The following is a 12,001-nucleotide window of genomic DNA, read 5'->3' on the forward strand; positions in this document are numbered from 1 at the left end:
AGAAACCTCACCCTTTGTGTCTCATCATTCCACTTGAAAAAACAAGATGCTAAGATACTTCCAGCCTCTTGATTGTGAGTGAAGATACAAGCATCAGGGATGCTGTCAGACTCGGGTACTGCTGGGACAAGGACCAGGTAAGAACCTTAGGAGGGGAAAAAAATGAAGGCCGGAGTTGCCCACTCTAAACAGGATTGTCTACATACATCTGAAGGGAGGGAGATACACACACAATTTGTTATCACCCTAATTTCACTTTGTCAGCTCAAGTGTTTCAACACTAGGACAAAAATTCTGCACCTTTTCAGGCAACAGCTGCTTCCCATGACTGTTAGCTAGTGGGCATGGTGCAGAGCAGTGGCCACCAGACTTGTAACTGGGATCACAGCCTCCCTGTGGGGTCAAGGGCTAAAGGCCTGAACTCTCTGCTATTATGCAGACAGAGATGACAACTACCAACAAGCAAGAAGAAAGGGAGAGAAACAAGGAAAACTAAGTCACCCACCATGAAACAACATTTTCCTCCCAAAGTCACGTCTTTCACATAAGCTCAAACTTCAGCTGTTAGGTAAGAGAAAGGGACAGAACAGCCTTTTCCTCTGAGAAAGCAGAGCTACCTTTTAGGATCTACTGAGGAGTCACCAATGACAGGCCTGAATGTTGTCCTTGGGGCCATTTCTTCAAAACTTGACACAGCAGCCTACATGGGGGAGAGTTGGAGGTTACCAAATGCGGCTGCCTTTTCCCTCAGGCTAGAGTAAGGGAGAGGATACCAAGACAGAGTTTTGGTACATAAAAAATACACAGTCTTCCCTCTCCCTCCCATTCCCACTCCCACCAATGAAGGGTGGGATAAGATTCCCAAGAACAATGCCAGACCAAGAATCATCTCTACCTACCTTTAATCCTGAACCTAACCTACTACTACAAACAGGCAAAACCTCACTGATTTGACCCTGAAACAGAGATCAGGGAAAGAAGAAAGAGCAAGAGAACACAGAAGAGGAGGAAGAAGAGGAGGAAGAAAAAATAAAAAGAAAAATAAAAAGAGAGTTTCAACTTACAGGGAGCCTGAGTAACACTTTGGGAGACACAACAATGAGAGGTTTCCTGAAGTTTCGGACCATTTGTCGCCGGAGTAAATGGAAATACTGTGCTGGGGTGGTGGGATGCACAATTGACATGTTGACCTGGTCCCCATCAACTCCCTCTTCTGAGCTGTCACACATCTACATAAGGGGAACACAACAATACCTTGTCCAGAAGCAAGCAGTGAGCCAAATATACATGACAGAATCCAGGCACATAAGGCACGTTGACTAGTGTAAGAATAGAAGAGCAAATATCCCAATTCAGACACTGATTGCAATGGAGGAACAACTTCACAGAAGAAATGGCTTTAGAATTTAATTGGTAAGATTAAACCTAAACTGCCTCCTTCTAGAATCCTGTAATCAGGGCATGACAATTCTTCTAACAGGCCATGACTTCTCCATCAGAGCAGCAGCATCCCTCTAAACATGCTGCAAACCCCTCTAAGCCACTGCTCAGATGAAAAGGAGTTCCATTTTCTTACTACAGTCACATGGGCACAACAGGGGATTTTAATATATTTTTTCTGTAAAAATATGCTGCAAAATTATTAAATTACATTTAATAGTGTCTAGTGTTGTGTTTGAATGATCTGTGCCTAGAGGACAGATCTGTGAGTGGTTTGTGCAGAAGGGTGACTGCCTGTTTCTGATGCCAACCCCAAAATGTTTTCTCAAATGAGTGCCCATTAAGAGGTCTGCTATCTGCAATTTAGCAATTCTGTCTTGTTCCTGGACTCATTCTGTGGTACAGTGACATTGCTGAGAAGAAGCAATCAGCAAAAAGACAGCAGGCAGCACTGAAGCGTGTCCCACCAAGGCTGTCTGCAGAGGGCACAGGGCCTCTGCAAGCACTGTACAAATCTCTGGTTAGGAAATTTAATGTTACCACATTCCCACTTGGACAGGTGACAGAAATTAATCAGGAACAACAAACACTTGTTCCAAGGTTCAATCAGAATCTTGTACCAGAGCTGTTGTGGCAGCACTGAAACCAAAACTGCTTCCTCACCACCTCTGGACCTACACCTCATCATATACCCTTTCTTCCCCCACTTTCAGCCTGTTTCTATCTCACCACAATAGTCCTGGTGGGTCTCCAGCTTGTGGTGTCACTAGCAGGTATACCAGGCGTGTGACATTTTGCAACAGGACTCCCAGAGCACTGGATGCCAGTGCTGTGATGGGGGAATGTGTGAATCTGAGAGGTGTGGTGGGTACCTGTAAGAACCGTTCCATCCGGCAGGATGAGTGCTCAGGGCCTGCACCATCATAGCCATGGGGAAGAAGAATTACTATCCCACTCTGCAGAAGCCATTTGGCCTCACCTAAAACCACATAGTGAGAAGGGAGGAATTATTTCCATAGGACATAAAGCCACAAAACACCTATTCACAAAAAAATAATAGCGATTTCCACATAATAAAGCACAAGCCTGAAACATGGTGCTGGCATTTTGCCGTGAGATTCACAACAGTGAAACAGCACGTGAGATGATCTGAAGTTTCTGAAATCTGCATGCAACTTTGGGCTTCCAGAAGACCTAAGCCTCCATGTGGAGCACCTGACATAGTGAAGATTTTAAAACTTAGTGTAAAACATCATCACAGTATGCAAGAATCCTCTTAATGGAATTGTCCTCCTGACTAACAGAGGTCTCTAAAGGTAACTCTCCCCTAACCATAACTCACTGTATATTTTCTGCACACCTTGTAATTTGGTCCTCTGCAGGTGTGACCCCAGCAGCATCAGGTGAGCCAGACCTACCTAACACAGCAGTGCTAGCCACAGGCTGCTTCCCCTGAGCTCTGTCAAACCTCCTGCACTATTTCAGGGATTACAATCAAATCCAGAAGGTAATTCATCCCAGCCTCAAGTACCTGTTGAGGATGGGTGGGATAAGAGGACCTCTGAATTTCCATCTGTGATTACAGAGGGAGTGCAGAGTCTCAAATGAGGCTCGATGCCAAAACCCTGGACACATACAACAAATCCCATTCAAGAAATCCATCTTAGCATATTTTCACCATGTTCCAGCTCAGAGGGGTCTTTCACCTGAGCTCTTAGAAAACATGCTAGCCAAACTTAGAGGTTGGTTGTAAGGCACTTTTGAGGTTTCTTTTGTTTCTTTTAAATAATAACTATTTTCGTTCTGTATTGCTTCACGAATATTTCAGATGCCTCATGAAGGAAAAGTACAGCCTACAAAACTACCAACTATATATACGCATTAAAATAAATGGGGGGGGGAAGGAAGGGAAAGGTCATTAAATAATCAACTCTCCTTTTGGAATGATTGTCTCCTGCCAATGGTGGGATGTCTCTAATTTTAGATGGATTGTTTTCAAAGAAAAGCTGCAGAGAAGTCAGGACCGCAAAAGTGAGCTCACAAGACTTCTTGAGAAAACAGAATTATTTTCTCAACACGTTGTCTTACTTTAAAGATGAAGGATTATCTAAAAATATGCTTACTGCAAATAATTAATTTTTAAATATATTAGCTCCTTCTACACTCACCTCCAGAGATGAAAGTGTCAAATATTATCTGGGCTCCATTAAAGAAGTCTCCAAATTGAGCTTCCCATATTGGCAGTAACTTAGGGCTCTCAATGCTCATTCCATATTCAAAACCAAGCACAGCTTCTTCAGACAAGGGACTGTTACTCACCTAACAAAAGGAAATTGTTGGGAGGGGTGGGTGAAAAAGAAGACAATCCCAGGTTAAGAACCTTTGGAGCCAGGCACAGCTTGAAGAAGGTTGTCTTGTGGACCACAGAACCTACCTCTAGGAAACCCTTCTGGTCTGGGGACATATGATTCAGAGGAATGTAGGTATCATCTGTCTCCTGACAAACCAACATTGCATGTCGTTGGCTAAAGGTTCCTCTGCCAACATCTTGTCCACTTAGTCTGATATTAAACCCTTGCCATGCAATAAACAAAACACTGAATTAGCAAGTCATGTAAAAAGAAAACATGCAGGACAACAACCCCTCACTTCTAAAATATTACTTCTCTTGTTCTGTCTCTTAGACCTCCCCTCATCAGCAATGTCAAATCTGAGATGGAATTAATTAACCAGCAGCAGCTCCAACTCATAAGCACAAAGATGCTCAGACATTTCTCTTTTCTCCTCTTTGCAGCCAAGACTTACTTTGTGGTAAATGGTTCAATTCATGGAAGCAAACTGCAAAAAAATGTGCATTCTGTATCATATGTAAATGGCGATATTAATTCAGCTAGAGAGGAGGGAAACTCTCTGTTACTCTGAAGGTAACAGAGCACTGGAACAAGATACCCAGGGAGGTTGTGGAGTCTCCATCCCTGGAGACATTCAAAACCTGCCTGGATGTGTTCCTGTGGGATCTGCTCTAGTGGGGTTGGATTAGATAATGTCCAGAGAGGCTTTCCAACCCCTACCCTTCTGTGATAAGAAATAGCAGCATGAAACATACTGTGAAAGTATTTCCCACTGATGTCAGCTGCATTTCTCATGTGCTTGGCTCTAGGCACAAATATTTTTTGGTGAGTGGGAGGGAGCAACAATTTTTTGAAGTCACTTAGTACTCAAACCAGAAATACTAGTGACATGGAGGATTCATATTTACCTTGTCTGAGTACCGTGGAAACACAGAATTTCAAATGTATACATCATATCAATCTCCAGATTTAGAAACACTTCAGTAGTCTAATGTAATATTTTACTGGCATCAAAGCAAAAACATTTTCTTGTCTGCTGTCTAGTTGCAACTTACCTTGGCTCAGCAGGGAACCAAAAGCTAAAGTTTCAGCTGTTGCCCAGTCCAGCTTTTTTCCTTCCTCCATTTTTTGAAGTCTTGACTAAACAAGTAAACAACAAGGAAAAGTTACTATTTTGCCTTTTTCCATCTGTAGCTCTCTTGGTGGCAGAGATCAATATTAAAAGCTAGGAAAAAAAATAAAACACTATAGAGAGAAATGCTGTGTTCCTGCAGTCAGCTTAGGTTGGCTTAGAAAACAGACTTACTTCAGCACACCCTGAAGAAGGTTGCCCTGAGGACCTCAGAACCAGAGCTGACCCACATCCTTACCAGTCAACAAACTGTGGACTGACAGATCAGATTTTAGTCTGAAAATATTAAAAATCGTTGCACAGCACAGAGCCTGCTCTTGAGAGGCTTTTGATTTGTCTGGTTAGCAGTGATGAATGGTACCAGCCATAAATATTTCAGCCTCCAGAATTCTCCCCTGCTCTGGCCTGCAGAACCACAGACAAATGATCACACCCAGCTGTGTTGTTCTTGCCTTGGGCTGGGAAGACAAGAATATCAATCTTCTGAAATATTGAATTCATGGCCTCACTATGGCTGCCAACCAGACATCTGCACATGGTCATCACTCATCAAAGGAAAGGTTCACCAACCCAATCCACTCCAATTATTGCACACAAGGTTCTGAGCTATCAAAAATTGACTGTCAAACTTGGCCATATGTATATGCTTAAACCTAAGTAACATAAACACTCATTACTGGCTTCAGATACGGTGTACAATATTACCAAGCTCCTGATTCATTCTTTCACAAAGTACTCATTATAATCATGAGGTATATACACAATAGTAATTTATCATAATTGTTTCTACTGTTCATAAGAACAAACTGTATTTTCTATAAGCTTCTTTCTTCAGTGTAATAGATTGTTGTTGAAATAACAAAATTAAGTGTATGGTCAGGTTTGGGGGAGAGGACATGTCTTTCTTCAAAACTGGAGGAAAAATGGCATAAACTCAGCCTCAAAAAAAAAGAGGGAGCTGTTTTCCTAGAGAATACTATGCTCTTCTGTAACTGGCAGCTTTGCCATGTTTGCAGCTTTTCCTCTAACAGGTCGTATCTTACAGCACTGAGACTAGAAGCACCATTATGTTCACTGACCTGTGCGTAGGTCTTCAGAAGATGGCTGTGCATCTGGAGCTCCTCAGGCACCTCTACAGACTTGACTCCAATGAACTGCAGAAGTGGCACAGGCATACCTGTGTCCCAAGTGGTGATTTGAGCAGAAGGCTCAACCAAGCCTTTCCAGTGAGACTGCAGGTTGGTGGGAGGTGGACTGTACAAAGTCATGTTGGCAAGATGATCATTCAGTTTAGAATAGTATGTCGTCTTTATCTCAGATACTTCAGCTTCAGTCATGAGCCCAGCAGCTACTAGATGTTCTGCATACGTGTCTGGGATGCTCTTACGGGATCTGTCAGGAGGGAATCAAACACCATAGACATTAAGCCTGGAAACAGCATCACTGCAGAACAAGGAAATGCCATCTTTCTGACAGGTACCATAGAAAATTAAATTATTTCCTGGTGCATTATACTCATTGCATCAAGTTTGCTTTCTTGGTATTTCCAGAAAGATAACAATGTTCTTGGATATGTGCTTTACAGTCCTTTATTTTTAAACCAAGCCAAGTTGGCAGTTACAGATAAAAGCAAGACAAAAAACCCTCCCAGTTAAGACTGACTGTGCTATCCTGCATGTTTTCTTCAGACAAACTGACAGCAGTTTCAGAATTAGCTGAGAATCAAGCCATCAATTCCATCAATTCTTCACCTAGACTATCAGAATTAATTCACTGGCAACTAAATTTTTATGTGCCTTTTTCTCTGGGGATAGGGATGTAATCTAAATTCATTTAAATGCTCATAAAGATGAATCCCAGTTGGGAGCAGCAGGACCAGGCAAAGACAAGACAAACACCATACTGGCCTCATGTCCATTCTCCCATAATATCTACGCTTCTGTCTGGCAAACAGAGGACAAACTTTGCCTTTGCTTAGTAGCCATTAAGAATTGGAAATCCAAGGGCTCTGTGCAAGGTTGGTCACATTCAGGAACTAGTAACCAGTGGTTACCTTCATTAGTATCTCATTATCAGATTCACACCTTAGTCAAGGGCTGCTGTCAGTGCAGCTGCAGTGTGATTAAAGATCTTCATTATGCAGAGACTTCTACCAGAGTAGTAGGCAATATGAAGTTGGTGTAGACACAAGCACATTTTGGGTTCCCCCATTAGGTGGTGTTACCCTTACCTGATGATTTTGTACATGCTGGGGTTGGTGAAGAAGGGCTCATCAAGTTCATTGTGGCCCCACTGCCTGTAGCACAGCAAGTCTACTATCACGTCCCTGCGGAACTGGCGTTGATACTCCACAGCCAGTCGTGTGGCACGGACAACTTCTTCAGGATCATCCCCATTCACGTGGATAACAGCACATCCAACAATTTTGCCTGCCCAGGGATTCAAAACACAACAATAACATTCACACCCAACCCCTTCCAAAGAAAGCAGACACACACATACTTTGCAGAAAACTACAGACAACTCACGTGAAGTGTCTTTAACAAAAACAAATCTACCTAATCTACCTCTTTGTGATGGGAGCTGGGATAAGGAGCAGGAGTCTTCCCTGAGAGCAAGTGCAGTTAACCCATCTTGTATCTGTCACAGTTTATGCACAGCTTCTTTAGCAGAACAGAACTTCTAGAAGACTTCCTACACACAGTTCCTACATCTCCTTCATTGGGATGGAAGCCTCTGGGAAAGGGCAGAGAACAGTTTGGTTGCTTCTCTTCCAAACAAAAACAGAATTTTGTTTCCTTCTTATCTTAAGCTATCACTGCTATGAATACATACAGGCCAGAAACAACCTTCTCCCTTGTTAGCAGTCATTCTACCCACTGCTCCTCCAGGCAGAAAGGTCTCTTCACTACAGCAAACACAGTAAAATTCAAATATCTTAATGACCTCTCCTGTATGACAATTTGGCTTCAAATCTTCCCATGAACAGAGTGCTCCTCTTGCACTTTAGCTGCCCAAATTCTGAGAAATTAAGATCCTTCAGCCATTCCTGACCCACATCAAGTTTCCCTTTCTAGCAAAATATTAAAGCTCAAATGGGTAACACCCCTCCTCACTAACCAGGTAAGACAAAAGGGAAACTAAGGATAGAGGAAAATAAAACAACAACAAAAAAGCCCACAACACAAAACCAGCCCAGGGAAAAAGTAATAATAATATATGCTATCTACCTTATCAAATTTAATGCATCTACTTCTCCAGTTTGATGAAACCATAAGACAAACACTAGGACACTAGGACTAATCTAGGACACAAACACAAAGGAACTAACTAGTAAGTCTCTGATTTTGCTGATTATAAGACATCTATTTATCACTAAGAAAGACTGGTCAAAAAAAAAAAAAAAGACTTATAGTTTAACTTTAGAAATGGCATGAGCCTCGTCTTTCAATTAAAAGCTCAATAAGTTCACCTGACAACAAAGAAAATAATAAAATGAAGGATTATCTGACTTAGAAATCTTGCACAAAAAACACACTGAAATGATTTTGATTAAATGTAACAAGATATATTTAAAATACATCTACACTCTACCACAACCCATTTTTAAAAGCTGTCAGTGATGTCAGAAATTAAATGAGTCACAGACTTCACAGTAATCTTGCAAATATTTTATAAAATCCTGTAAAAATGTGACAAGATTTTCCCTTGATTTTTAGTCTTTGCCATAAAGCAGACAGGGGAGGGCATATTTTTAGCATCTGAATTTCTTCAAGTAGGAGGTAATAACAATAATAATTTTAATTTCTACTATATCATTAAAAAGGAGATATATTACTCCATCAACTCCCTACAGTTGATAGGCACTTGCTATAAAAAGCCCACGGCATGAATTCACACCGGAGTTAAAAATCCTTTCTGACACAACAGGCTTCCTTCTGATTGAACTATACATACCAATATCACTGCAGTACAGGGATGATCTTCCTCTCTCTGGAGGAGTGGTATAGCCCAGTTGGTTATTAACAATCAAATGGATGCTCCCACCAACTCTGAAATGTGGTAGATTAGAGAGGGTCAGTGTTTCAGGAACGATCCCTTGCCCAGAGAAAGCAGCATCCCCATGAACCTACATGAGGGAAGAAGATGGAAAAGTCTCATTAGAAATCACTGGAGGAACAGAAAATCAAAGCCACCATTCTTTTCAAATGAAATAGGTAGAATAGATAGAGTTTCAGCTTAACCCCTTTCAGACTACTGTGCTCGTTACTTGAGAGTTTATATAGTCTTATCACAGAATCATAGAATGGTTTGGGTTGGAAGGGACCTTAAAGATCATCTAGTTCCAACCCCCCTGAATGGGCAGGGACACCTGCCACTAGACCAGGTTGCTCAGAGCCCCATCCAACCTGGTCTTCAACAGGGAGGACAGGCCAGGGAGGGGGCAACAAATGTTGCAAATAAAAAAAACTTTGGACAGGGGTGCAAAGCTACTGTGGTGTTCAACCCAAATGCAGATTTGATCCTTTGCAGACCAAAGTCACTATGCAGATTGATGTAGTTTCTTTTTAAATCAAATGAAAGTTCTATTTTCTAGTTATGGGATAACGATTTTGAGCCCTAAGAGACTTTTGGAGGTGTAAGTACACTTGGAAGAGACTAGAGGTGCAATCAGCCAGTGAAATGGCAGTGCTGACTTTTACAGAATTCTAATACAGAGATTTTTTTCAAAATGCATCACAGAAAACCAAACTTTACTGCAAGAGAGGCAACACAGCATCCTCACTCTACCCCATACCATGCTTTGTTCTTGAAGTATTAGGTTTTTACTTTTCCCTTCTGGTTTCTTCTGCTGCCTAAGAATGTTTGAGTGAAGACCTCAGAACATCTGAAAGAACTTCATGGTCTTCAGTACATCCCAAAGCATTAAAGCCTGCAGGCAATGAGACTACCCAACTACAGATGATTTCCTATGCATCTCAAATGCCAGAGGATTCTATTCCTGTGGTGCAAGGCAGGATTTTACTCACTCTAGCAGAAAGCTGGAAACAGTTTTTGCTTGCACATTTTTTTCTGGGCAGCATTATCTAGGAACATAAAAGCAAGGTCACCAAAATGTCTAATTCATCAGTGACCCTGACAGTGGAACATCAAATGTGAAATTTATTTCAGGGAGACTTATTCTCAGATTTCAGTTCAAATTATAAACACCAATAGTTGCCTGATGCCCAAAAAATGGAGTTAAGGTATGTGAGAAGGTGAAAAATAAGCCACTCTTCAAAACAGAGGGACAATTAAATATTGCAGAAGTTTCCATAGTAGTTAGCCAAGAGGAGTTTTGTAGTCTTCATATATTCCAAGCACAATGAAGTTCCAGAAAAAATCTTCAGACTGTGGACAAGTAGACTCCTGACTGACACCTTAGCTGACTTTGACTCTTTTTGCCCTCAAGCTCTGGCACTCAGGCTAGCAGAAGAACAGAACAAATGCCAGAGTAAACGTCAATTCAGAGTTTCTACACTTAAAAGAAAAAGCACTATGAGAAAGCCTGAAGAGAAACTTCCAAACCAAGATCCTGAAAGAGGAAGTGTCTGCTTTCACCTCTTTCTTGATGAGCTGAATGATGTATGCTTCTCCAAGATGTCTTACAAAGGTCAGTGACAAACTGTAAGCTAAATACCTGCAGGCAAATAACTTTGTCTCCAGGCTGTGCAGAGCTCTCTGGGGAGTAATCTCCATCGAGCAGAGTCTGTTGCCTTCCTCGTGTCTTGCCCACGGCCACTGGATTAATTGCTTCCAAGTGTGAAGGGTTAGGCAGCAAGGTGACATGAACAGGCCTGTGTGAACCAAAGTCAAGATCTACAGAAGATGTCAGGTGGGAGAGAACATCTCCAATGGCTGCTGAATTCTCTGGAAACTCACTCAAACCACGCATCTTACGGAACATGAGCTGCATGGAAAAAAAAATAGTAAAAATCCTTCACGATTCATTAACATTAAAAGAAAAACATTTACAGAACTGCATTCTCTCCTATTTCTGATAACAGCACATAAAGGACTCCATTAGAGTCCTGTTTAACAGTTTCCTGCAAAGATCTGGCTGAGGTGCTGGCTGGAGTGGAAAACACTTTCACACAGGTAACTTTTTATTGCTTCAGCATTCACGACGCGACAAACTTCTAGCTTTTTATTTCACTGAAAATCACTCAATCCCAGAGCAACTGGCAATGAGATGGCAAGTCTCTTACCTCAGGGGGAAGCTGAAGTAAACCTGTGAGAAGATTCAGCCTTCCACGATGAGGCATTCCAAGAATGATATCCGTCACACCGCTGTACGCGCACATCTTGAACAGCTCATGGAAGAAACCCATCATGCTCTCTGCTCCTTCACCACCGTACCGCTTCACCGTGGCAAACTTTGTGGCTAAGAAGTGATCAAACTCCTAATAAAAACAGGAGAACTTTGGTTTAAAATTAAAAATATTATGTTTGTGCCCTTAAGGCATACAGACCTAAGCATACCTCTTGAAAGTCACAGCTCATTAAGAGTCTCCACAGTCTAAGACCAGAAGCTACGATGACTACAAGGATCAGCTCTTATCTGCTCTTCAGCAGAAAAATGTTGGATTGAGGACCAAACTGTCTCTATCTAGCATGGAAGAAGATGCATGAAAAAATGTAACACCAGAGCAATTCACAAATTCCTTGACAGTCCACCTGTTTTAGGGTGAAATTAAGGAGTAGTGTTCTTTTCCAGTATGAACCTTAACTATCCTGAGATGCAAAGTGCTGTAGAAGAACAGTGTTTTATTTGGATTACAGTTAGACCCTGGCCTTTGTACATAGGTAGAAGAATACTTGAGAGAAGGGAAGTAAATTATTCTGTATTTACTTCATTTTCCTCTCACTCCTCCCACTTCACACCTTTCATCTACTCCTAGACACCTCTCACAAATGACAAAGTTTTGGAAGCACTGAAAGTTTCTGTAGTGTTTTGCAACTGAAGGCTGAAAATAAACAAAATCTGTAACTGGGAAGAGAAGGGAAGACTGAGCCACAGCCAATGATCTGAGCCACC

General features: G+C 41.7%; 1 protein-coding gene across 1 annotated transcript in view; it reads right to left on the reverse strand.

Moving 5' to 3' along the window:
- The window catches only part of DHTKD1 (dehydrogenase E1 and transketolase domain containing 1), a 20,672-nt gene that overhangs the window by 2,395 nt on the left and 6,276 nt on the right, over positions 1 to 12,001 (reverse strand). The window contains exons 5-15 of the mRNA XM_010001293.1: positions 11,172 to 11,366; positions 10,604 to 10,873; positions 8,881 to 9,052; positions 7,154 to 7,352; positions 6,003 to 6,315; positions 4,847 to 4,931; positions 3,875 to 4,014; positions 3,609 to 3,759; positions 2,313 to 2,419; positions 1,065 to 1,229; positions 618 to 700 (exon numbers count right to left, since the gene is read on the reverse strand). Coding sequence (XP_009999595.1) covers positions 618 to 700; positions 1,065 to 1,229; positions 2,313 to 2,419; positions 3,609 to 3,759; positions 3,875 to 4,014; positions 4,847 to 4,931; positions 6,003 to 6,315; positions 7,154 to 7,352; positions 8,881 to 9,052; positions 10,604 to 10,873; positions 11,172 to 11,366 — 1,880 coding nt within the window. The remainder of the gene's footprint in view (positions 1 to 617; positions 701 to 1,064; positions 1,230 to 2,312; positions 2,420 to 3,608; positions 3,760 to 3,874; positions 4,015 to 4,846; positions 4,932 to 6,002; positions 6,316 to 7,153; positions 7,353 to 8,880; positions 9,053 to 10,603; positions 10,874 to 11,171; positions 11,367 to 12,001) is intronic.

Source organism: Chaetura pelagica, unplaced genomic scaffold (genome assembly GCF_000747805.2).
Source record: "Chaetura pelagica isolate M959 unplaced genomic scaffold, ChaPel_1.0 scaffold66, whole genome shotgun sequence".
Taxonomy (NCBI): domain Eukaryota; kingdom Metazoa; phylum Chordata; class Aves; order Apodiformes; family Apodidae; genus Chaetura; species Chaetura pelagica.